Below are 25,780 nucleotides of genomic sequence, written 5' to 3' on the forward strand. Positions count from 1 at the left end.
TCAGTTCCTGAAGACCCAGAAATACTTTAATTCAAAACCCCTTAGGTTTTTAATTGTCGGTTGAACACATAAAAGAGCCAGGCACTCGTTTCTGAAATTGAAACAAAACACTGAGACAGATGTTACAGAGCTATAAATATTAAACATACAGAACAAACCATAGTTATTTGCTTGCACCTGCTCAAGGCATTGACCGGTTATCCATGAAGTACACAGTAATCATCTTTTGTCGGGAAGTGTCCTTAAGTAAGCCAGAAGTCTTGGGATATTACTTCTGTATTCGGTGAGGGCCACCTTAGTGGATAATGAATCCTTGACCCACAGAAGGGTTTAAAAAAAAAAAAAAAAGTCCCTATGATAAAACAAGACACCTGTGAAGAAATCACTTGGAAATTAAAAAACAAGTATGTGCATAACTCCCAAGTGATTTTTTTTTTGTCAGTTACACTTTTTGTTTTGTTTGTTTGTTTGGTTTTGTTGTTGTTGTTGTTTTTGGAGACAGGGTTTCTCTGTGTAGCTTTGTGCCTTTCCTAGAACTCACTCTGTAGTCCAGGCTGGCCTCGAACTCACAGAGATCCACCTGGCTCTGCCTCCCGAGTGCTGGGATTAAAGGCGTGCGCCACCACCGCCCGGCTGTCAGTTACACTCTTAAGACCTGAACAATAACTTAAAAATACTCCTAGCACAGTGTTCAGTTGAAAATAAAGAACAATGTGTGAACAGTAGCCAATTATTTTTCAAGCTAGGATTTTAAGCTAGGATTTCTGTCGCTGGAGGGAAAAAGTAACTTGGATGTTGGAAGAGAAGAAGTGTGTCAGCCTCAGGGAGGCTCATTCCTGCTCCTGCTCTTGCTCCTGCTCCTCCTGCTCCTCCTCCTCCTCCTGCTCCTCCTCCTCCTGCTCCTGCTCCTCCTCCTCCTCCTGCTCCTGCTCCTCCTGCTCCTGCTCCTCCTCCTGCTCCTCCTCCTGCTCCTGCTCCTGCTCCTGCTCCTCCTGCTCCTGCTCAGTGTGAACTGCATCAGTGGACTCAGCAGGGACCTTCCTAACCCCAGGGGAGACTTGCTGGGAAGCCCTGACCACTGCTAGATTCCTTTGTGCAAACTAGAACCAGCCCCTCTTCCCTGGCTCCATAGGACACAGTGCTGGCAGATAGGTCCTGTCTCCTCCCATCTGCATCCCTGACTACTCATCCTGGGACTGAAGTCCCAGGTAAACCTGGCTAGTGAGGCACCCTGGCTGGCTACACCATTTATATCTTTGCAGACTCCTGTGTGCATCATTTTCTATACTGTATGTAGTAGGCTCCTTGGCAACTTCTAAGAATACCATGATGTAGTGAAATTCTGTGGCAGTAAAGTCACTTCCAAAAAGGAGTAGGATGTTTGGTCATCTCTCAGTTTGAATGGTCTGGAGCTAAAGCACAGTAAGACACCATCACACAAAGATGGCTTTTGCCTTGACTTGTTTGAGTGAGAATAACTTGGCATTTGTTGAGGGGCCCAACTCACAGGCCAGGGACCTCAACACATGTTCCTGCCAAGTAGATTGTAGCTGCAGCTCTGCCGTCAGCTGAGAAGATTGGAGAAAGGGCAAGAGGTACACAGATTGTCCAAGCCCTCTCTACACAGTCTTTCCCAGGGAAAAAAAGCTGGCCATGGTAGTGCACATCTGTATTTGAAGCATGCAGGAAAGTTGAAAGTTTGAGGCCAGCCTAGGCTGACCTTGTTTCCAAAAAAAAATAAAGTGCAGACAGAAGAACTGAAACATTATACCTTATTTCTAGACTTTCAGCTTCCTGAACCTTGTCCCAAAAGACATCAAAAAAGCTTGATGCAGATCCAAGGCTTCACTGCTCCTTGCGTCTTGCTGTGAGCCCCATTCCTCAGACTTCTATCCTGCAGCCAAGCTAATCCTATAAACTGACCCTGAACAGCAGTCCTATTTACATGTAGTCAGTGGTTAAGAAGAGAAAATATACTGGAAAGGAGTTTTTTTGTCTAGCATCTAAGAGCCTGTAGTAAAGATAAAACTCCCATTAATGACATGTCCATTTCAAACATAAGCCAGAGTTGGTAAAAAGTGACATGTCAATTAGAAATTTTTCTCTACTGTTTGAAACTACCTACCAGTATGCACAGTTTTCAACTCTGTTTACCAGAATGCCTACAGGAGAGATTACTGTCCTATTGTGGGACTGATGAGAAGAGGGAGGCTTCAACCTATGCAAGACAGCCTGGCTGAGCCTGCTGGGACCAGGAGAGGGTTTGTCACCCTGTGTATGCTCTTCACTGGCCACCAGGTGGGTGTTAGTTAGTCTTGGTCATGTACTAAGCTCTCTTCCCCAACACCCTGGGAACACCCCCAGCCTGCAGTGGACCAGTGATCTAGCTGACTAGGAACTGCAGAGGCTGAAGCGCAGAGGTTCTCTGGACAACTTAGCTGCTTCAAACAGAATCTGACGCACATGTCAAAGCCATCCTGTAGTGCAAGTCCAAAGAAGCCATCTGCAGCTGGCAGGGGCTGCATTCTTGGCTCCCTCAGGGGAGGAGACTGACTGCCAGACACCTCAGTTCAGCCCCAGCCCTTGAAACTTGGCAGTGTCTGCACAAACAAAGTAAGTCCGCAGCTCTCCTTTGCCTTTGACGTTGATCAGCCCTCGGCACTCACAGGAATAGCCTAGTCCCTGGAGGATGGTGCACGTCTCTTCTGTAACCTGACATGAAAAAGAGCAGGGGGTCTGTTGTCTGTTCCTCACAGTGATGGCCAAAGCCACACAGCCAGGTGAGAGAAGGGCCAGGTCCTAAAAGGATACCTCCTCGGGGCATGTCTTTTCCCCAAGTGGATGCTTCCCAGTGGACTTTACCTGGATTTTCCCAAGCTCCCCAGTGCTCTCCATTCGGCTGGCAACATTGACTGTGTTTCCCCAGATGTCATACTGAGGCTTGCGTGCTCCAATCACTCCAGCAATCACAGGCCCATGGTTTATGCCTTAAGATGGTTTACAGTTAGCCATTTATAGTAACACTGAGGGAGCCCATAGGGGGTTAACAGGGCAATGGGGGTGCAAGTTCCCTTGGAACTGTTCTCCTCGGCAAGTTGTGCCCCTGAGGTGTGAAAGGCCCCAGCTGTCTCTTGTCCGTACTCCTGGACTCATTAGCTCTTCTCTAGTATCTGCTAATTTCCTTTTTAAACCAAAGTAAATAGGCGTTAAGTGCCTACCTGTAAAGCGGACTATAACTGGTTAGTTTAATAAATCTGTTTTCTCTGCATTTTAAGATTATTTATGTGTAGCCATGATTCTGGCCCACATTTATATAGTTATATATTCTTAAATTTTTCAAAGGTATGGGTGGCAAGATGGCTTATCGGGTAAAGGTAAGTCTGGTGATCTGAGTTGAATTCCCAGAACCCACACAATGGAAAGAGAGCCAGCTCCTATTAAGTTGTCCTCTGACCTCCATACATGCACTGTGGTATGTTACACACCAAATAAATGTGACTTTAAATTTACTAATAAAAGGGGTTGAAGAGCTAGCTCAGTTCGTCACACACTCAGTTGGATCCCCAACACCCCGTGTAAAAAGTGTGATGAGACCTGCAGTCCTAGTACGGGGATGTGGGCACAGGCAGACCTCTTGGGCTCACTGACCAGCCAGCCTAACCTCATTAGCAAGCCCCAGGTCCCAGGGAGACAGTCAAGGAATAAGATAGGCAGCTCCCGAGGTTGACCTGGCCTCCATACATACATGCTCCCATAGACACATGCACATTTTCACCCAAAGGTAACTAACTAACTACATGAGCATATGCAAGGGAGGTCAGTGTTCATGATAACATCAGAGGGTCTGCTGAAACCTCGTAGCAGAGGGCCCAGGACACCCTCCAACCAAGAGAGAGTGCACAAGGCTGAGCTGCCCATGTGTGACCTCACCAACTCGGAGGCGGAAGGAATTGAAGGAGTGCCTGTTGATTCCATCCAGCTTGCTCATCAGGGCCATGCTGAACTCCACCAAGACACCAATATGCACATGCTGCCGCTCCAGGTCCTGCAGGACATGCATTGCATACCCACTCTATGCAGCCTTGACTGAGGGCACACACATCCCGCGGGGATAGGGTTCCTGTTCCCACCAGGGGTCTCCAGGCTGCCCCAAAAAAGGCCTCTGCTCCCTGACACGGAACCTTTAATATAAGGGTTAGGACTAGGGATAGCCTGGAGTACCTGGTTCTCGTGTCCTGAGGGGACACTGAGCCCTGCTGCGGCCATGTAGGTGCTGCCGATGGTTTTGATTTTCTCCACGCCACTGAACTTGGGCTTTAGCAGCAGCTGCAAAACAAAAAGAAGTCACTATAGCCTTGAGAAAAGGAAGAGAGGACCCACCCGCCTTCCCCTGATGGACAATGCAGATACATCTCATGCATAGCCTTGTCCATCTGAGCTCACGCCTGCAGATGGGGACTCCTGTCATCTCATCCCTTCCCTTCTATGTACTCGGATCCTTTTTCCTTTATGTTTTGTTTTTTGTTGTTTTTGTTTTCGAGATGGGGTTTCTCTGTGTAGTTTTGGAGCCTGTCCTCGATCTCGCTCTATAGACCAGGCTGGCCTCGAACTCACAGAGATCCGCCTGGCTCTGCCTCCCGAGTGCTGGGATTAAAGGTGTGCGCCACCACTGCCTGTTGCACTCTGATCCTTTTAAGAGCAACCTATCTAGCATTATTTACTTTGAGGTGGGTCAGTGTCTCCCACAACCAGCCCAAACTGACTTCCTGAAATGGTTGACAGCATGGGCTCAACCTGAGTCCAAGTTGTTCTGGAAGGACCTAAATCTGCCTGTTGGCACCTGTCCAATAGAGTTAATAAAAGTTCACTTACTCAATTTAGAGAGAGAGAGAGAGAAAGAGAGAGAGAGAGAGAGAAGAAAAGAAAGGAAGGAAGGAAGGAAGAAAACCTACCTGTGTCTTGGTGTTTAATGTAATACAGTTCCCGCTGGCCTCGTGTTTTGTTTAACTACTGTTTTACAGGACTAAGGATCGAGCCAGAGTCTCACTATACATAACTAAGCTTGCATTCTACCACTGAGCCCGCCCTGCCTTCCCTGCCACCACAGGTGACCGGCTGGCTGTACACCCCTTGCAGACTGGCCAGGCGTACCTCGTCAAAATCAGCGATGATCTCGTTCAGCAGGCGCAGGCACTCCAGCCCTTCTTTGTTGACATCGCACTCGGTGTAGAACACTTTGAAGTCCGGAACGGATGCGAACATGACGCACACACAGTCATAGGACTGATGGTACCAGTCCTGCAGCAGGGCAGGACAGAGGAGAAACGGACCCTAAGACCACTAACCCAGAGCTGCAGGTGCCGGTGGAGTGCCGCTCCAGGCCGGTTAGCTGGGTGAGCGTGACAGCGTGAGTGCAGCGAAGGTGGGAGGAGTCTGGTCAGGAGGGGTTTACCCTGAGCTATCTGTCACTGGGCCTGTTTGCCATGTCAGAACGGGTCTGCTGTATGCACCTTATAGGAGTACAGGAGTCTTCTCAATATAGAACATCCAGATGACAGACACCGCAGCATGTGTCATGATCTGTTTTCAGGGTAGAAGTCAAGGCCAGGGAGGCATCTTGCCCACAGCCCCTGGTAGACAGAGTCCTCTGACTTGACTGCAGGCCTGCCCTTGCGTCTAGCATACTCTGGGGGTACTGTGCTAGCACTGGGCAGCTCTGCCCACAGACTAGTACCCCACCTTCACATACCTCAGCTGCCTTGTCACCAATGAAGTGGGCAGCCACGTGTGCCGGCAACACGTTTTCTAGGAGGAGGCGGTTCACATTCTCCATTGTTTCAAACTCCTCATGCTCCTTCTTGAACTTTTTCTTCCACAGACAGTCCAAGCGGCAGTAGTAGTCAATCTGCAGACCAGGGAGCCAGTGTCATAGCTGTCACACCTGACCCACCAGCCAGGGGTGGGACCTAGGGTGCTGGACCAGCCCACCTACAGTGCTGCCCACCCTGCCCAGCCCTGGGCAGAATAAGACCAGTACCTCCATGGCAGGCCTCTGCCATGATGGTATCTCAACCCCAGCCCTCCGCACCGATGTCTGCTCAGCACAGGCTGGGCAAGGAGCCTACACACCTGTCTAGACAGCAAGATGAGGGTGGCATAGAACAGGACCAGGTAGAAGTTGATCATAGTCTTCAGGTCTCTCTCTAAACATCTGCTGGGGAAGGGGGCAGTCGCCTGGGCCCCCAGAGCAGGGGTGTGGCTGTGCGTGCCTTGTGCAGCAGGCTCTGTGTGGGGAAGTGTCCTAAGGGGTAGGAAGTGAACAGTTGCAGCCGTGCAGGGAAGCAGAGGGACTGAGGTGGCAGCCTCAGTGGAGGGATTTCTGGGTCACTCCAGAAGGCCCGTTTGCTGAGTGAGGAGCCACAACCGTGACTGTAGATTAGCATAAGGAAGGACCTGGCCAGAGGAAGGCAGATAATTTTTTTCTAGGTCCTCAAGCTTCTAACCACATGGACTGGAAGAGATCCAAGTCCTTGAGGGCTGCAGGCCCCTTTTCAACCCACAGGAGTGTGCACCTGCCCAGGAGGCAACAGGCATCTACGCTCCTGACACTCGTGATCCAGGCCACAGGTCAGACTTAGTTGGCTCAAGGCTTCCTTCTCAGGGGGTCTTCACCCCTTGACAGGCTCAGAAAGAGAAGGAGCCTGATTGCTAGGACCTCCCCAAGAACCCATCAGTAAGCCGTACACCCAACTCTCAGGGCTGGAGACCTGGAGCCTGGACCAGTCCCTGTGGCTCTGTAAAGCAGAACTCCATTTGTCCACAATGCCTGGTTCCGTGCGACCAGGGACAGAGATGCACCATGCTCTAGCCAGGCGCTAGGTCAAAACAAACCAGCTTGCAGAGACACCAGCAGGTAGGGCCCCACCTATCTGTACTGTTGGCTTCAGTGCCGTTGCCTGGGACGTGCCAGCATGGGGAGAGGTTGAAGAGCAGCAGGTAAGCCACCAAGGCCACTGTCAGCAGCATGGCTTTGAGTTCCAGACTCATCCGCAGGAAGACAGAGCACGAAATGAAGCCCAGGATGCAGCTGCAGGTGTAGTACTGTGGGGGGGGGGGGGGGGGCGGCCTGTGTCAGTCACCAGGAGGCATGCCTGGGGCAGGCTAGCATTACCAGCCTACTGCCAGCTCCCTCCTGCTGAGGGGCTCCAAGGCCGGGTGTCCGTACCATCCTCGGCCCACTGCCTCCCTTTCCAGCAGAGATCAGCAGGGGAACTGCGTGGCACTGGTGTGAGGGTCAGCCCTAGCCTCTCCACTTCTCATGGCCCCTGTTCTCGACTTGGGCCTCTCCAGGCACAGACCTTGGTTTATATCAGCTGCCCTGGGCCAGCCCTTCATTCCTTAGACCTCAACCTCCCTGAGTACAGAGAATCTGACTGCACAGGGCGAGTGACCCACAGACACCCTCTAGTGCAACGGATGCTGGTCTGCAGGCCCTGCCCACCCCAAGGCTTAGAGCAAGCAGCTGAGACCCAGTGTCCTGTTTCCCTGGCACGGGGGCAGGCAAGGAACGAGCTTGGCTGCCTGGCCCTCCTGGCCTTCTCCACTTAGGCTGGGAGACATCGGACTCATTCTTCCTCTCCAAGGCCTCAAGATTCAGGCCTTCGAACCATGCGTTGTACACTCTGGCCAGAGAGGCCCAGCCGCACCAGAGGACCGGCCAGGGGCTGGGTGGTGCTGAAAGCCAGGATGAGCATACTCACCGGGAGGAGCTCACAGCGGGTCCCAACTCCATTCCTGGAGTGGCTTGTTTCATTGCCTCTGGGCTGCTCTGGGCCTGGGTTAAGCATCAGTGGCTAGGGGAGACAGGTTGCCATTAGAGTGGATCCAGGGATGAAGACCTGCCAGGCCCAAGGCGGGTGACCCAAGACAACGGTGGGCACCAAAGGTGCCCTGAGGCTGGGTGCTAGGCTCTCAGGTGAGCCCAGCAAGTGGCTGTATCCACAGCAACCACCAGGTGTAGAGTACCTGGGGTGGGGAGAGATATAGAACAGAAATGTTGAGACAACAGTAGCCCAGGGCGGGCATGAGAGAAGGCTCGGATCGGCCCTCTCAAGAGCCCCTTTCTCCTGGACCCTGAGAGAAGGGCATGAGAGTACACTCCCAAAACTACAGCCCACAGTGTCGGGGACAGTGTGGAGGAGACCTGTTCTAAAGGAAGGCGTTAGCATAAGGCAGGGTTGGGAGTTCCTACAGGCTGCTCGGCATGTGGCTCGGACCAGAGGGCAAGTCTTATCCCTTACTGAGGAAAATGAGTTCCAAAGAGCATGGGAAGGAGGAACTGGCAGCCAGCATATATCTGTAGAGTTGCTGGGCACCTCAAGCCCTCCTTGAAGGGATGAAGAGCTCTAAGCCTGTGCTGGGGACTCCACAAACCACTGCAGAGCTGTGGAGGGGTCACACCAGATGGCACTGTTCAGGCAACAAGCTGCAATCCTAGGATCTGGCTTCCCCAGGTCTAAGATGGTTCCTTTCCCCGGGGATATACCCTTGGCGCGGCCTGCCGGGCCTTGCCGTCCTGACCCCCTAACTCACCATGTTGATGATGGCAACAGTGAGTAGGCTGCCAACGGTCAGCACAACCAGGGACAGCCTGAGCAGGGGCTGCGTCTCCACACTCTCCGAGATGGCCTGCAGTGTACCTCGGGCTGGAAAGCACCGCTGTGGAGAGGGACAAGTTATGCTAAACAGCAATGGGACGAAGACTAGCCTTCTGCGGAAGGACGGAAGGCACTAACCAGCCTGGGAGGCTGAGGACTTGGGAGCAGTCTGTAGAGACTCAGTTGTCCTGGAGGTAAGATGGGGCCCCCAACCGTTGCCCAGAGCAAGACTACTGGTGAGGGAGAGGCCATAGGGATCAGAAGGGATGCACTGAATTCAAGGATCCACTCACCGAGAACTCAGTAGCAAAGCAGAAACTTAGCGCCAGCACCAGCAGGCAGGCCACCAGTCCAAAGGACACACCCAGAGTGGCCACCCTGGAAAGGAGGGAAAACTTGAGTCCAGGTCCCCCCCCCCACCGCTCCCCATCCTCCAGTTCATGGCCACCTGTCCCTCCCCAGCAGATATTCTGCATCCAGCAAAGGAGACTTTGAAAAACGACTCCCAATGTCCCACAGACAATCATGAAGATCAAGGTTGTCATCAAGTACCCCAGAGGCCAAGTTTATAAGAAGTGAGTCACATCATGAGCTTCTGGAACCATGTCTGGCATGTAAGACACAAAAGCATCCGTACAGGGGCCTGGAAAGATGGCTCAGGTGTTAGGAGCACGTGTTGCTTTTGCAAAAGGATCCCAGTTCGGTTCCCAGCACCCACATGGTGGTTCCCAACCACCTATAACTCCAGTTCCAGGGGATCCGACAGCCTCCTCTAACAGCCTCAGGCACCAAGCACACGTGTGGTACAAATACACATTCGGAAGCAAAACACACAAATACAGTAACCAATTTTAAGCATCCATATATAATTTTGTTTAGTTTGGTTTGGTTGGTTTCAGTCTTGTTGTTTTGGTTTTTCAAGACAGGGTTTCTCTGTGTAGCCCTAGACCTCATTCTGTAGACTAGGCTGGCCTTGAACTCACAGAGATCCACCTGGCTCTGCCTCCCGAGTGCTGTGATTAAAGGCGTGCACCACCACCGTCCGGCTTTAGTTTGGTTTTGATACAGGGTCTTACAGCTCTGATTGACCTGGAACTTACTATGTAGACAAGTCTGCCTCAAACTTGCAGCAATCCTCATGTCTCTGTCACTGAGTGCTGTGGAATCACAGGCCTAGGTCACCATACCTGTTTTTAGCCTGTGTGTGTGTGTGTGTGTGTGTGTGTGTGTGTGTGTGTGTGTGTGTGTGTGTGTGTGTGTGTGTGAATGTAGGCACCTACATGTCATAGCATACATGTGGAGGTTAGAGAATAAGCCTGGAGTCAGTTCTCTCCTTTAACCATGTGGGTGGCAGGGATCGAACCCGAGTTCTCAGGCTTGTTGGCAGGCGCCTTAGCTGCTGAGCCATCTCACCAGCGCTATGTAGTCTATGAAGCACACCCGAGCCACAGTGCCGGCACAGCCAGGCTTTGTTTTAACTGCTTCTGGAAGCTATCTGTTCCTTCTGGCCCCTTGTCCCTGTCCACAGCAGCAGGACCCCAGAGCCTGAAGTAGGGATTGCAAGGCTCTTGGGTCCAGGCTGGGTGCCACTGTCCCTGTGAGTCTCACTGTCCCCATGTGAAAGGAAGAAATGACAGCGCCCACTGTTTCCAGAGGCTAAGACCACACAGATAACAGGACTGGGCAGCAGACAGGGAGCCTGGGACAGTTTCGCACCCAGTCACGAGGGGCCAGTAACTCCAGCTCTGGGGCTGTAACCCCTGCTCCAGTAGTGGGGGATCCAGAGCTGAAGTCACTGGTCCCTTCCAGCTAGCCATGAAGCACCTTGCCAGTTCCTGCTGGGTCCTGCCAAGGTCACCTCCCCTCCGGCTGCACCCCAGTGGGCTTGCCCATCCTCCCCACCACAGGCTGACCTGGGCATCACTAGAAGGTGGACAAACAGGATGCAGACGAAGACAAGGCTGGCACAGGCGAAGTCGTAGCGAGCCCGGGGGATGGGCACCAGGCGGTACTGGGTGGGGGGACATGACCGTGAGAGACAGCTACCCAGCAAGGTCCCTTTAATGCCCACCCCAAGTTCATAATCCTAAAATGAAATGCCTGGCACCACTCCTGGAGTTCGAGGGAGTGCTCCACGCAGTCACTCACCTGCCAACATTATACAGTTCCTCTCTGCATGGGCAACGCTCAGTGCCCAGCAATGTTCTTGTTCTCACTTCTCAGGCCCCGTGACGGGACCCAAGCTTGAGCTCCTGGGGCTGTCAGTGGGCATGATCTCACCCCTTACAAGGAGTATTATCTGGGCCTGGGGCCCTGGACAAACAGGTAGCCAGGACAAAGGCCATCCCTGGGGCTGCCCCTCCACATGGCACCACTCTGTTATCACATCATTATGCTCCGATGGTAGAGGAGCATCCAAGACTCAGGCCATGTGACCCACAGCCAGGGGAAGCCCCGTCCATTCTCTTCCCAGTAACTGCTCGGAGATCCCCAGGGAGAAGGTTCCTCCCCTCAACATTGGACACCAGGCCATGAAGGCCAGTACCCTCCTCAGATGGCCACAGTCTAAAGCTAAGGACAACCAGCTTCAGCACCTGTGGGCTGCTATCTAAACTGGACCTGCCTGGTTGCTCGGGGGAAAGGTAGATTCGATCCTGATACGGACCCAAGACTTGCAGGGAGCCATGGGTTGCTCTAGACCTATACAGTCGTTAGGGCACAGTAAGTGTGTCACAGCAGCCAGGCAGGAGGTCCCACAGTTATGCAACCAGGAGCCTGGATTTGGGGTATCTTCCTCCTGGAAGTCTGCAGCACTCACTCACCCCAAACCTCAGGGACAAATCTTTAGGGTGGTGTCAGGTAAAGGGGTGAGGAGAACAGAAAGAGCCACTGCACAGAACCCTGTCCACCCCAACAGCCAGTTCAGAGAGCCCCAGGGGCCTCCCCACCCTGTGGGATCTGCTGGACCCAGCAGGTCATGCCCCGCCCACCAGGCCTAGACCTGCGCCTCTGCGGTAGCCGCCCCAACCTCACCTCACGCTCGAAGCCCTTCTCCAGGAAGATGGGACCAAAGGTGTGGAAGTCATCAGACTTGGAGCAGCAGGGCCTGGGGAAAAGAGCAGCACCATGTGCCTGCCCACAGAGCAGGAGAGGGCCACACTCTTGGAAGCAGCCCCAGGGGAAGGGAGAGTACAGACTACAGCCAGGACTCAGTATCCAGCAGCAGGGGACCGGCCCTGCTGTGGGGGGAAGAAGTAGGTAGAGATCACAGGTCTCACCTGGTGGAGCTGAGCCCCTCAATGGCTGACAGCATCTCGTCATCACAGTCATCATCCAGGCGCCCCTTGGGGGATGCACTCCTGGAATTAGAGCCCCCAACTACATCACCCTGGGAACCTACTTGGCCGGAGGCTAGGCTATGGATGTTGGATGTACCAGGGGGATTAGTATCAGGTTGGGGGGGGGGGGCCCTGAGTTCATGAAAGGGGATAGGATTAAGTGAAGGGCCAGCAGCCCAGCAAGAAGCAGAGGTGACATCCCTAACCCCCAGACCAAGGCCACCTCAGCTAGGGGCAGGACCAGCACAGGAGCCAGAGAGACACCTTTCCTCAGCACCGACACACGGCAAGCTGCCACCCCAGCCCTAGGGTAGCATGCAGCAGGCATCCCATCCCAGCCATTCAAAGAGCCTGGGACCTGGGAGTCCTGCACCCAGAGAAGACACCCTGAGCCCTGGCAAACCCAGGGAGGCCTGGGCTGGGCCTGAGGGGCTGCCCCAGACAGAGACTGGTCAGAGCACCCGCCTGCAGGAGGAGACTGGCACAGTACCACCAGTGAGCAGTGTGCTGGGAGGCAGGGCACCTACCTACCTGTCAAGGGCACGGTGGCGGCGCAGAGAAGTGGCCTGCAAGGGGTGAGAAGGAGAAAATGACCACCCCCTGCACACTGACCCCCATTCACCATGGGTCTGTCTTTCTTTCCTCAGACTGGAAAAGGACCAGGAGATTCTAGGACATTCCAGACCCTACTGGAGCATTCTCCAAATATTCCAGAAGCGGGGTTTGGCAGAGACTACCCACAATGCAGCTAGAGGAGAAGGGCGGGGCAGAGCCTTTTGCTCCCTGTCCCTTCTCAGAGAGGTCCTGACCCAGATGGGAGGGGAACCTACCTTTGGCCTCCGTCCATTGGGAATGGGGGTCTCACTGCTGCTCACACTCTCCCGGTGGTTGAGGTGTGCAAAGGGCCGCGCTGCCCCCCAGGACTCGAGATAGCGGGTTACACGAACGGAAGCCCGCATCTTCAGGGCGGCATCCCCCTTGGGCTTGGGGAGGTGGTGGCTGGGTGGGGGCGGCTGTTGGCTCTGCAAACACAGACACGACCCATTCCACATGTTCCCCTCTCATGCATGCATGGGAGCGCGCCTGGAGCACCGGCTGCTCTGGTAAAGAGGGAAGTGGTAGGTTTCTGAGCCTCTTCTTGAAGCATGGGGTGCCCTGGGGACTGGCTGAAGCCCTCAGTTACCACCCCTGCCCCAGGTCAGGAAGACACTGGTGGCCACACAGCTCAAGCTCAGGCCCTCTCGAGGAAGGGGTAAGCAGGAGCCCTGCCCACCCACATGTGGCTCACACATGCTCCTTGTGGTGAAAGCAGTGGAAGAAAGATGGGTGCTGGCCTGAACCCAGAGTGCCAGCCCACTCCAGGACAGCCTTTGCAGGCGGGCCACACCCAGCCTCAAGTTCAGCTCCAGGCACCATGCTGGCATCTCAGTGGCTTGGCCAGACCCCGAGTGAGGGTCCAGCTCTGCCCCCTGTCCTAGTGCCACTGAGCCCCAAGTCCCCTTTAGCCTACGCCTGGGTCTTCTCCAGTCAGGGTGGCCAGGTATGGCTGGAAGCAAGAGAGGGAAAGGAGAGAGCCCCTAGGTCATCAGACACAAACATGGCCTACAAGCATGGTCTGCTGAGGCTCTTGTTCCCTCAGCCCCAGCATCTCAGACACTCCCTCCAGAACCACCTCCTCAGACTTGCCAACACCAACAGGCAGCGGCCCACCTACAGCCCCAGACCTGGCCAAAGAACAATGGCAAATTTACTGGAAACTTCCAGTGTCTCTGGGCATAGAAACCTCTTTAAACCCTCACTGCCCACCATCTACTCAGCCTAGGACCAAGATGTGGAGACCCCCGCAAAGTTCCGAGAGTCCATCCAGAGGACAGCCAAGCCACGCAGTGAGCCAGAGCTGCTGGGTCTGGGGGTGTCTGAGACTCCTCTCCTGCTGGTAACCCTGGTCACATGCTGGCCGGAGACGAGAATGAAGAGGAACTCCTACAGGCCCCTCTAAACTGCCAGCGACGTGAATGAACGGAGGAGCAGAGCTGGAGAGAGGGACCAGGCGGAACCACTGTTCCACACTGCCAGTGGCGCACACATGCCGCTGCTTCTCTGGAGCTTGGCTGGAGTCGGGCCAGCATCCTGCAATTCTGCTGGTTCAAGCTGGCAGCCCTGGGGGTGAGCTTTGGAACCATGCCTGCAGAGGCCTTGGAGGCTGGGGCTTCTCCATTTCAAAGCCACTGAGTGCACGCTTAGAGCGGAGCTGGCGATCTGCAGGCTGGAGGGCCAGTGGTCTTTGGCAGCGGGAACGACAATAAACAAGGACAAAGATAAATAAACAGGACCACACGGGGACAGTAAGGCCAGCAGCAGGCATTTTCCTGGATGTGGTGGCTGCCCTGCAGACGTTAGCAAGGTAAGGGGACAGAGTGAAGCCAAGGCATGCAGCGGAGCCTAGGTGGATTCGCAGGCTGCCCCCCGTCAGAGCCAAGGGCCAGGACCGAGGGAGCTGGAAAACGCTCCTGCCAGCGTTCTGGAGCAAACTCCAAGGATGGTTCAGGAGGTTAAGGCCACAGACAGCAGAAAGCAACAGACTGCCAGCCTGGAACAGTCAGCAGACAAACCCAGCTGCCTCTCCTGTTGGGCCACCAGGGCAAGCTGGGCTCCAGGAGAGGAAGCAACTTGAGTCACCTGAGAGCCCCAGACCCACAAGCTCCAGGAGCAGGCTGCCTGGCCGTTCCCTGCGTCCTCACAGGGGTGAAGAGACCTTCCTGCAATTAGCTTCACGGGACTGCACTAACACCACGCTCTGTGCCCGGAGTTGCTGACACAGCCCTTGCTCCCCACCTCACAGAAACACAACAGGTTGCTCCTTGGTGCCTAGAATGTGCCCAGTTCAAGGAAGTGCCCTCCTAGTCTCTGCTACCTCACCACAGTCTGGAGGGTCAGTTGCTAGTAGTTGAGACCCTGCTCCCAGGCTGCCCAGCCCCCACCCACCCCCAAGCCCTCGTACCCGAGGGTCGATCACCAGGTAGGTTCGGATGTTCATCTCTTTCAGATAGGGGTCACGCTGCTGCCCGTTCCCATCCTCCACCTCGTACGCCTTGTCCAGGTGGTTCAGTGTCGCCTCTGTGATGTGCACCCGGCTGGGGAGACCCAAGTCAGACAAAGCAGCATGGCCCAGGCGCCCACTTAGGGGTGCGCAGCAGCTAGGGCTGGCTCCATCCCCTGCCTCCACACCTGCTCCCACCCTGATCACCCTGGCCTCTGCCCCTGCCCTGCTGAAACTCACCCAGGGACTCCAGCTGCCTCCATCCTGTTGGCGAGGGACACATCATGGGACCACACATCATACTGCCATTTGCGGAGCCCGATGACCCCACACAGCACATTCCCAGAGTGGATACCCACACGCATGCTGATGTCTACTCCTGTGGCCTCACGCACCTGCCTGGAGCAAAGCAGTCTGTCACCTACAGCAGCTCAGGGACACACCGGAGGTCTTGGGCATGGCAGGGCTTCCTCTTCAGAGAGGCCAAGAACCCCATCCCTGGGAGTGTGCAAGCTCACACCCAGCTCAAGGGTGTGTAGGAAGAGAAAGGGACTTAGGATGCCATTTATGCTGATGGGCCACATTCTGTCCCTGGTATCTCTTGCCCAGCACCCTGGTTGGCTCTGATAAGGCTTCCAGGGTATTGAGGATGCTAAGCCCTACCTAACACCCAGCGTAGACAAGGACCCTGAGGGCTTCTCTACTCCAACTGCAGAAAGTGAGGGCCCTATTCAGAACAAGGAGCCTCCAGGGTGAGCCTCCCAGGATGTGGCACCCACCCCCATTCCCCAGGCCTGAGCAGAGCTCCACACTCCTCAGGCAAGCTGGTGGTTAGGGGCACAGGAGCCACCAGCACCTGTGTCCACCACTAGAACTGGGGGTGAGCTGGTCACCAAGGCTAGAGCCAGCGGGAGCAGAAGCTGCCGCTACACAATGCAGAATGGGGACCTGCTGGGTCCCATGGCAGGCGTCTTGGGAGTTCTGCACTGTGGACTACCTTCCCACCTGGGGGGAGTTCTGGAGGCACCGCAAAGTGGTACCAGGTGGAGGACCTCCTCTGCTGCCTAGAAAGGCCGCCTCCACCACCACCTCATGATTCTTCCTGCACACCCCTGAGCACCTCGCCAACAGGCATGCTAGCTAGCAGAAGGACCCAGAAGATCCAGGCCTCCCTGTCGCTAGAGAGTAAGTCCTCTGGCACCAGAAGCTTCCCAGAGGAATGGAAAGCTGATGGAGTCCTGGAGCTGGACCTTGCCTCTGGAAGGCCTTCCTGCTATCTGCCCCAAGCTCCTTCTACTATCTCAGTCCTTGGAAAGGTGGAGCCCAGTTGCCCAAGCTCAGGTTTTTAGTTATTTTGTTTTTTTTTTTTTTGAGACAGGGTCTCTCTATACAGTCCTGGAACTCACTCTGTAGACCAGGCTGGCCTTGAACTTGCACAGACCCACCTGCCTCTGCCTCCTCAGTACTGGGATTAAAGGCATGCACCACCATGCCTGGCCTAACAGCTTTTTAGATGCTCCTAGGGCTTGAAGCCACGGGTGGCCCAGAAGAAGGGAGGACAACAGGAGTTTGCATCCTCCACGTGGTGTGCTGAGAATCGGGCAAGCCTCACACCCCCCCACCTCAGCGTGTGGTTCGGCAGGGGACATGCTCCTGTGCCCTGGCCCACCCGCACCTACTTAATGGCCTCACATATGTCCAGCCCCATCTTCACGCAGTTGCGGGCGTGGGTGGGCAGCGACACAGGCAGGCCTGACACACAGTAGTAGCAGTCACCCAGGATCTTGATCCGCATGCACTCGTTGGCCTGCAGGGTAAGCAAGCAAGGGGTGTGCTCAGGGCAGGTCCAGGAACGGCCTTCAGTGCCGGCTCAGCAGCCGCTGCAGAGCCCGGCAAGAGGACCCGAGAGACTCAGCCGGGAATCCGGATGAGAGCAAGGCTTAGTAAGGGCTACGCAGGAGGGACTGTCTTTTTTATTTGTCTGTGTAATGTCTGCACCTACTGTATACCTGGCCAGGTAAAATGACACAGCAGCAAACTATGATATAAATCTCACAGCTGTGGAATGAGCATGCAAGTAGAGGGTTGGGACTAAATCCATATCACCCAGAGATACACCCAGAAGAGGATAAGGCACTGGAGAAAGAGCAAGGGCCCAGGAGACCAGAGCTATCACAGCCCTCGAAGAAGAGCACTCTAGGGGCTGGAGAGATGGCTCAGCGGTTAAGTACACTGGCTGCTCTTCCAGAAGTCCCAGGTTCAATTCCAAGCACCCACATGGCAGCTCACAACTGTCTGTAACTGTAGTTCCAAGGGGTCTGACACCCTCATACAGACAAATGTACACATAACATAAAAATAAGTAAGTAATTAATTTTTTTTTTTGGTTTTTCGAGACAGGGTTTCTCTGTTTAGCTTTGCACGCTTCTTGGAACTCACTCTGTAGCCCAGGCTGGCCTTGAACTCAGAGATTCGCCTGCCTCTGCCTCCTGAGTGCTGGGACTAAGCCTGGCAATAAAATATTTTTTTAAAAAGAAGAAGAGCATTCCAACATGTGCAAAGGCCCTGAGGCCAGGAAGCTACTTGAAATAAAAACTAGAGCAGTCAGTATAGCTGAAGCAGAGGAAGTCAGGCAGGGGTTGTAGCAGGCATCCTGAGCAGAGACCAGCAGCAGTTAAGTCCAGAGACGCTATGCTGCTAGATGGGGCAGGCGGGGGGGGGGGGGGGGGGGGGGGGGGGGGGGGGGCGGGGGCAGGAGGGAGTAAACAAGGGTGAGACTGGGTCCCCACAGGAAATGCTCAGGGAAGGAGGGTCCTGGATGGGAGTCTACAGTCCCACCAGAGACTGTGCTGAGGCCACCTGTAGGGGTCTGGTGTGAACACCAGCCTTTGCTTTGCAGCTTCTCAAACCCTGCTGTCACCCCTACCCCAGGTGCCCCAGCAGGCAGCTGTTCTCTGGCTCTCAAGGGGAGGAGCGCAGGGCTGGAACAAGGACAGCTAAGTGACTGTGCCCAGGCCAGCCCTGCCCTGTGTCCAGCCAGTGCTCAACTGGCTCCTGACGCCCTGTGCCTCTCTTGAATGCCCGTAACTCTTGGGTCATGAGTGCCCGAAGGGCAGCCCCCGTCACACAGTTCCGCACCAAGGCTCAGGAGCCACGGGGAGATTTGGTAAAGGATGAAAATCTGTTCCTGGGGGCTGGAGAGATGGCACAGAGGTTAAGGGCACTAGCTACTCTTCCAGAGGACCCAGGTTCAATTCCCAGCAACCACATGGCAGCTCACAAATGTCTGTAACTCCAGTTCCAGGAGATCCAGCCCCCCCACCCCCCCAACACAGACATACATATAGGCAAAACACCAATGCACATAAAATAAAAATAAATTAATTATTGAGAGAGAGGGGGAGGGAGGGAGGGAGGGAGGGAGGGAGGGAGGGAGGGAGGGAGGAAGGAAGGAAGGAAGGAAGGAAGGGAGAAAGGAAGGAAGGAAGGAAGGAAGGAAGGAAGGAAGGAAGGAAGGAAGGAAGGAAGGAAGGAAGGAAATCCTGTTTGGAACTTGCTAGGCTTCTCAGCGGCAGAAGGACAAATCCCACTCTTTGCCTAGGCCACCATGTCCTTGTCTGTCTCCCTGATACTCTGCTCCACACACACCAAGCTGTCCTCACGTCACATCTTTGTGTCTGCTCCGGGCCCTGCTCCCCTGCCCCACAGGCTTCTCTTCCCTCCCTGGGTCTGGGTCTGAGTCTGTGTCTGCTCCCCCCGCCCCCAACACACACACTGCTGGCCTCAAACTCACAGAGATCAGCCAGCTCTGCCTCCCAAGTGTTGGGTTAAAGGCGTGCGCCATCACACTGGCCATGAGTTTCTTTGGAAGGCTTCTCAAGCTTTCTTATATGCACAGTTCACCTGGGAATTTGTCAAGCTGAGACTCTGAGTGTGGCTGGACATTCTGGGCGCTCCCAGATCCCCAGGTAAGGCAAGGCTGCCAGACTGGAAGCCATGTGCTGGTTGCAAGTTTAAGCCCCCCACCTGAGCTGGACCCATAAACACCCCGGGCATGCACTCATAACTTTGTTCTCCTCCTGCTGAGGTGGGAGCCAGCTCCTGCCCCTTGGAATCCCACTCACATGGAGCACGCAGAAAGCACCTCCTACCCAGACACTAGCACTGAGCCCCAGCCTCCCACCCACTCCCAGCTCATGCAGCACGGGATGCCCTGTGGCGGCGGCAGCCGGCTGACAGCATGCCCAGGCTCACCTTGGCAATCTGGTCAAACTTCCCGAACAGTTCATTGAGCACCACCACCAGCTCCTTGGGGGAGCAGTCACTGGCCAGTCGTGTGAAGCCCACAATGTCTGCGTACAAGATGCTAGTCCAGGGGGACAAAGCTTGGATCAGATCCCTGGGAGGTGGCCCTGCCTCGGCCCCCATCAGCCCCAAAGGCCAGAAGATTGCTCCCAGCCAGCTTGACCCATCTTAGTTCCAAAGGCCTCTCACTACAGCAGGGCAGAGCACACTACCTACACTCAGCCTGTCACTGCTCAGCTCCCAGCACCCTCCCTGTCCCTGCATCTGCACCCAGAGAATCGAGAGACCTGAACTGCCAGAACACAACTTCCCTCCTTCCAGTCCTCCCCAGGCCCTGAAAGAACTGCATGTGAGCAAGCTGAGGTCCCAGGAGGTAGGCGGCGATGCCCTCAGGCCTCGCTGTGTAAGACCCCAGGCCAATAGATGGAGCCCTGACTTGTACTAATAGATGTCTGCTGGTACATAATGCTGGCCCTCGGGCAGACACCAGGTAGAGCTGAGAGTGACCACACTGCACATCACAAGAGATCCTGCACACTGTCACATCACTACGGCCAGGTAAGGCCAGGGGCACCGGGGCACCTCCTTTGGGGAGAATCATCGGAAAAACCCTTTCCCCCGCACCCGAGTGTCTGGCTAGTTCACATGGACTGCTTTGATTATGGAGGGACACTGGGTCTTCTTCCCCTAATACCACCCTAGCCCTTTAAGAGCCTTGACCTGATTCACCCCGTGAAGAAACAGGAGAGGGGTTAGGGATTTAGCAAGCGCAAGGCCCTGGGTTCAGTTCTCAGCTCCAGAAAAGAAGAGAAACTGAGGTCCAAAGAAGGGCCTGGCCGCCAATCCCTGTATGGACAGAGGCTCCCGACATAGCACTATGTGCCCAGGACCAGGGGAGTGGTGGCTGAATTCTCAAAGGATGCCATGCACCACGCATTTCCCGAGCCCTGCCCACCTGACATTCTGGTGCCGCTTGACATAGAGGCTGTGGAAGTTGTTGTCAGGCATGTGGCGGTTGTCGCCACCCTCCTTGAGGCGCTCAATGATGGCCAGCTTCATGCCCATGGATATGTGGGCTGGAAGCACCGAAAGCAGCAGGTTCTCCTGGGTACAGGAGGGCAGACCAATGGGAGGACCGGTGGAGACAGGCAGAGTATCAGCAGGCCCTAGGCTAGCTACCTGGACATCACTCTTCCCACTAATGCTGCCCATGATGCCATTGTTCCCTGCTGAGTTACATGTACACAGCATCACCCTGGTGGAGCACCTCCACCCTGTCACCCAAGCTCCCAGGAGTAAGGCCTGCAAGGGACCAGCCACATGGGCCACATGTGCAGCACTTGGCCCAGGGAAGGGAGGACAAGGTGGGGTACATGGCAGTCGGGGAGAAGGAAGGGGGGGATGCAGGTCCCTACCTGCTGCCGCTTCTCCACACGCAGCTTCCGGCGGATCTGGATGCACTTGACAGTGTAGGTGAAGAGGTCCCGGGAAGCATCCTGCAGTTGGTGCTTGTGAAAGGCCCCCGTGAAGTTCCCACCCAGGAAGATAATGGCGTTGGCCAGAAGCTGAGGGCAGCCAAGGGTAAGCAAGGCTCAGCGTGGGCCAGCCAGCATACTTGCTCAGCATGAACCCCACAGCAAACGTGGTGGCATTTGTCCCCATTGCCTGACCCAAATAACCTTCAAGTTGTTGTTTTCCTGGGTTAGGCAGAAAACTGAGGCTCAGGAGGCAGCTGACTCCCTAATGAGTTGCTATGACCACAGGGCCAGGGCTTGGGCCTTCTTTGCCCTACCAGACACCTGCCCTGTCTGTGAAGGCCAGGGTACCAGAGTCCAGGGATGCCAAGTACTTCCAAGGAGATGGTGGCTACCTCACTGAGCCCCAAACCCAGTCACCGAAGGTGCAGCACCCAGCTGGCTGCCCAGACCTCTGACCTCTCCCCCAGAAGTGGACATCTGGGCCAGACAGAAGGAAGACACATCCCTGCACCCCAGTGATGTGACTTAGGGGCACACTTACTCAACAGAGTTACACACACCAGTACTGGGGTGCTATCAAACTAGGTCAGAGCCCTGGGGAGAGATGCTCAGGGCAGGACTTTACCACAGCAGGGCCCTGAGCACAGTGAGGGCCCGAGTCCACAGAGTATCCTAGACCAGCACCAAGACAGACAGGCAGGGCCCTGCCTGCTACCACAGGTCTGCAAACACAGTTCCCGAGCTCAACCTCCACCAGGCCAGAGCCTGCCCCCACCCAGCCTCTGTCACCCTCACCTGCAGCCCCAGCTGTGCGCCGGACATGGTCATCTTGAAGGCTCCTGTCACGGCTCCGAACACCAGGAGGTGGGAGACAGTGGAGACCATGCCCACTGTGATGGCTGCCCGCGTGCTGAGGGGCAGCAGTGCGTACACCACAAAGACGATGAACAGGAAGAAAGGCACCTGGGGACAGTGGTGGACCAGGACCACGTAGAAGGAGAGGTCCTCAGCCTGTTGTCACCTGGGACATCCCAACCCTGGGACCTCTCGTCTCTCCCCTACATGGTGAGGCACAGGGACAGACACACAGCAGGACAGGAAGACCTAGAGCGCCTTGCTCATCATCTGAATACTGAGTTTCTGTCTGTGTCAGAGCTCTCAGCTCTTGGCCTGGTAACCACTGGAAGGCTGGGATGGGGCCAGATCACTTGTTGCCTCCTACAGGCTGAGGAGCCTCATTCCCCGTCTGCCCTTCAGTCTACGGTTTCATGAGCCCGACCACCCTACCGCAGCCCGAGCCCACCCTCCCGCAGCCCGAGCCCACCCTCCCGCAGCCCGAGCCCACCCTACCGCAGCCCGAGCCCACCCAATCACAGAAAAAGGCACACCAGCTGTGATCGGTGTATGCCACTTCCTGGCAACTGTGACTAACCAGGCCAGGCCGGTGCAATTCAGCCAAGGTCTCCAGCCGTCACCTGGGATGGCTAGTGAGTGAGCAGCCATCACAGGCTCCACCTGGGGACAGGCTGCTGAGGGACAAAGTAACACAGAAGAGACAGAGTCCAGAGTGGCCAGGCTGCTGGAGCGAGGGCCAGCCCTACTCAGTTCTTCCTGGCACTCAAACCCACTGGTGCCTTTTTGCCTCCTTGAGTTGGAATTCTGCCATCTCTAACCAAACAGGTTCTATCCAAAATGCCAGATACCCAAGGAGACACTCCGAGAAGAGAGTCAGCTTGGAGCCATCTTAAATCCAGTGTCATAGCCTGCAGGGAGGCCACAGCACAGGCCTGCGCTGGCCCACTCCCATAAGCCCCGAGGCCACAAGTGGGCAGAAGCTGCCGATTGCATATTCCAACTGCTCGCACCCAAGCCCAGGGCCATCGGTTCCCACCATTACCTGCTCCCACGCACAGGCTTCGTTCTTCCAGGAGTCCCACACCAGCACGGAGCCTAGCATCATGAGGCAGGCCCAGGTGAGGAGAGCCAAGGCACGCAGCCATCGCCGCACCAGACACTCAACATAGACCAGCGCGTAGAGAGCCAAAAACAGCGTCAGCATGAAGAACGCAGTGCCCAGGAGAGCCTGGTGTCTGGGGGGATCCTGGGTAGAGCAAACAGACAGAGTACCCTGACTTCCCTCTGTGGAGTACCCGTTCCTCCAGGAAGTCTACCCAGAATCACTTCTAGCATCTTCCACACAGCAGTGTTGGGCTCCCCATAACCTCAGGCCAGCGGGTTACGCCATCTCTGCTAGCACTGTGCTTCTCGGTCTCTGCAGCAGCCTGAACACCCCTCACCCTGCCCTAAGAGAGCATTACTCCCCTGTGGGGGACGGGGGGACCACTGGAGCCAGAACAGGGCTCTTCTCAGGCAAAGCCTTGCTTAAGTCCTGGAGGAGAGGAATTTGTGAACCGGCTTTGGAGGGACACAAAGAGCAGGCACCCCACACAGAGGTGCCTTGGAGTAGAGGAGCAGGTGGGGAGAAGGGTCCTGAAGACAGATGCACCCAGAAGATCCTGGGTCCCCCACAGACGCTAAGCGTCACGAGGGCTGAAGCACCGGCCACCTCTGGACAATGACAGGAAAGCGGTGCCTGTGTTGTAGCTGCAAGGTCTGGCTGTCCCTTTCCACTCCCTACAGGGCCCTGGCTACCGACACAGCACCCCTGCAGCCTCTGATATGACTTTGGGAACTCCTGATGACATTTACAACAGTCACCAAGAAAATGAAGAAGAACAAAAAGCTCTCGGCCACATGCTGAGTGACTGACAACTGCACATGGCCAGTGGCTGCTGCAAAGCAAGGACACAAGTCAGGAGTGATGCTGGCGATGTCTGCCCTGACAGTGGTAAGGATTCTGCACCAGCACTTAGGCTGTGAATTCAAGGCCAGCCTGAGCTACATAATGAGACCCTGTCTCAAAAAAAAAATAAATAAAAAGAAAAGAAAAGAAAAGAAAAAGGAGGAAGAGGATGACAAGGAGGAGGAAAAGGGGGAAGGAAAGAGGAAAAGGAGAAGGAAAAGTGAGGGAAGGAGAAAGAAGATGAGGAGAAAACAAATCTGAGATCACAACCAGATTCAGAAAGGAATACAGGGATCGATTGGTGATGTCTGCCATGGTCAGACAAGGGAAGGAAGTGATATACAAGCCTTGACTCAGAGCTTTAACAGATTGAATTTCATGGTGAAAAAAAAAAAATTGAGGGTGATTTCATACAATTGATATAATAGCTAAAACCAATCAGACTTGAAGATCAAATTCAAATTGACTTGTTTTCCACCTGCCTAGCAGTTCACAAAGGAAGAAAATGAAGCTTCAGGCAGGCAGGCACCACCGTGCTAAAGCTTTCCCATCAGAGCAGGAAGGCCAAAGTGCCCTAGCCCAGGGTCTTACCTCATGGCTGAAGGCGATGCTGATGAGCGCGATGCAGGTGGCCACAGCCACCAGGAGGAGCAAGAGCAGCAGTGGCCCATGCTGGCTGGTGAGGCGGTACTTCTCATAGAGCGCTGCCTGGTTGGGGCCTTCATCACCCTCATTTAGGAAGTAGCGCCCCTTGGCTGGCATCTTCTTCCCTGGTGGCCCAGTCCAGCAGCCTGCTCAGGAGCCCCACAGCCTGAGATGCATCTATCTGCTGACACTCTTGTATGTTGCCTATGTCTCTGGCTTCTCTGAGGCTAGCAGTCAGGACTGGACAGAGGCACCCAGAGCCTGTGACTCCATGGGCACATGGCACCGGCTCCAGCCACTGGGTCTTGGTCACTGGTGTCTTCAGGGTGTCTAGGATGGGCTGACAGGACCTTCCAGGTCCTCAGATCTGTGGAGACAAAGCAGATCAAAAACATTTGATATCCTCGGGCCAAATTAGGGAAGGGCAGGTGTGAGGAAAGGTGGGGCCAGTTCCATACAGTGTCTGAGCATGTGTGAATTCAAAGTCATTAGAAATGGAATTACGGAAGCTGAGGCAGGAGGATTGTGAGTTTGAGGACACCCTGGACCCCGTCTAAGTAAATTCCCAGCCCCCTCAGTCACACTAGTCACTTTCTAAGGGCCACAGGTGCACATAACTTGTGGGTGCTACAGTGGATGACACAGACCCACAGCACCTTTATTACCATGGAGACTGGCTCAGCACACTGCCACTCAAAGCCTGCCTAAGCCACTTCCTGTTTGGTGACTGACTTCCCAACATCATCTGTACGACGTGAGGCTAGGCCACAAACATTTCTTTTTCTAAGTAGATCCCTAGTGATCTCCACAGAGCTCGTAGCTCAACCTCCCTTTGTTCCCTGAGCTTCAACAGAGCCGCCACCTGCCAGATCAGATGAGCACGGTGTAGGATCTGGTCTGACCTGTGCTCTATTCCCAGGGTCCCCGTGTGAACAACATACTCTCCGGATGCCTGGAGGTCAGTCTGTGTCTTCAGGTCTACAGGGTCCCAAACTGAGATCCTGGCAGCCTGGGATTAAGGCAGTCTCAGGATCCAGGTGGTATGGGGAGGCCGAGGGGCCACAGGCTCAGCTTCCACACTGCTAGCTTTAATCGGGGCAACCCCCTGTACCTGGGCTCTGCTAAGTATCCACGTGAGACCGTGTTTTCTTTATTTTATTTTATTTTATTTTGAGACAGGGTTTTCCTGTGTATCCCTGGCTGTCCTGGAACTTGCTCTGTAGACCAGGCTGGCCTCAAACTCAGAGATCTTCCTGTTTCTGCCTCCTGAGTGCTGGGATTAAAAGCATATACCACCACCACCCAAGTTATTTTTATTTTTAATTATGTGAGTGTGCGTATGCCACATGTATGCAGTTGCCCACAGAGGCCAGAAGGCATGAGATGCCCTGGGGCTGGAGTCACAGGCAGTTGTGAGCCACCCACCGTGGGCAATGGGAACTGGACTCGGATCCTCTGTAAGAGTCCCAAGTACTCTCAACCACTAACCGTCTCTCCAGCCCCGGAGGTGTTTT

At 54.9% G+C, this 25,780-nt stretch overlaps 1 protein-coding gene across 5 annotated transcripts in view; it reads right to left on the reverse strand.

Annotated features, from left to right (window-relative positions):
- The window catches only part of Adcy7 (adenylate cyclase 7), a 59,053-nt gene continuing 33,273 nt past the window's right edge, over positions 1-25,780 (reverse strand). For all 5 annotated transcript variants that reach the window (XM_052727307.1, XM_052727304.1, XM_052727308.1 and 2 more), the window contains exons 2-26: positions 24,213-24,633; positions 22,716-22,919; positions 21,614-21,781; positions 20,756-20,905; positions 20,296-20,444; positions 19,290-19,401; positions 16,715-16,842; positions 15,276-15,434; positions 14,997-15,129; positions 12,826-13,017; positions 12,527-12,561; positions 11,936-12,016; positions 11,691-11,763; positions 10,571-10,668; positions 8,951-9,035; positions 8,593-8,718; positions 7,761-7,853; positions 6,926-7,101; positions 6,130-6,301; positions 5,750-5,905; positions 5,152-5,298; positions 4,222-4,326; positions 3,931-4,045; positions 2,863-2,987; positions 1-2,712 (exon numbers count right to left, since the gene is read on the reverse strand). In XM_052727307.1, coding sequence (XP_052583267.1) covers positions 2,566-2,712; positions 2,863-2,987; positions 3,931-4,045; positions 4,222-4,326; positions 5,152-5,298; positions 5,750-5,905; positions 6,130-6,301; positions 6,926-7,101; positions 7,761-7,853; positions 8,593-8,718; positions 8,951-9,035; positions 10,571-10,668; positions 11,691-11,763; positions 11,936-12,016; positions 12,527-12,561; positions 12,826-13,017; positions 14,997-15,129; positions 15,276-15,434; positions 16,715-16,842; positions 19,290-19,401; positions 20,296-20,444; positions 20,756-20,905; positions 21,614-21,781; positions 22,716-22,919; positions 24,213-24,383 — 3,300 coding nt within the window. In that variant the 5' untranslated portion in view covers positions 24,384-24,633 and the 3' untranslated portion in view covers positions 1-2,565. The remainder of the gene's footprint in view (positions 2,713-2,862; positions 2,988-3,930; positions 4,046-4,221; positions 4,327-5,151; positions 5,299-5,749; positions 5,906-6,129; positions 6,302-6,925; positions 7,102-7,760; positions 7,854-8,592; positions 8,719-8,950; positions 9,036-10,570; positions 10,669-11,690; positions 11,764-11,935; positions 12,017-12,526; positions 12,562-12,825; positions 13,018-14,996; positions 15,130-15,275; positions 15,435-16,714; positions 16,843-19,289; positions 19,402-20,295; positions 20,445-20,755; positions 20,906-21,613; positions 21,782-22,715; positions 22,920-24,212; positions 24,634-25,780) is intronic.

Source organism: Peromyscus californicus, unplaced genomic scaffold (assembly GCF_007827085.1).
Source record: "Peromyscus californicus insignis strain IS unplaced genomic scaffold, ASM782708v3 Scaffold_8__1_contigs__length_139910024, whole genome shotgun sequence".
NCBI lineage: Eukaryota > Metazoa > Chordata > Mammalia > Rodentia > Cricetidae > Peromyscus > Peromyscus californicus.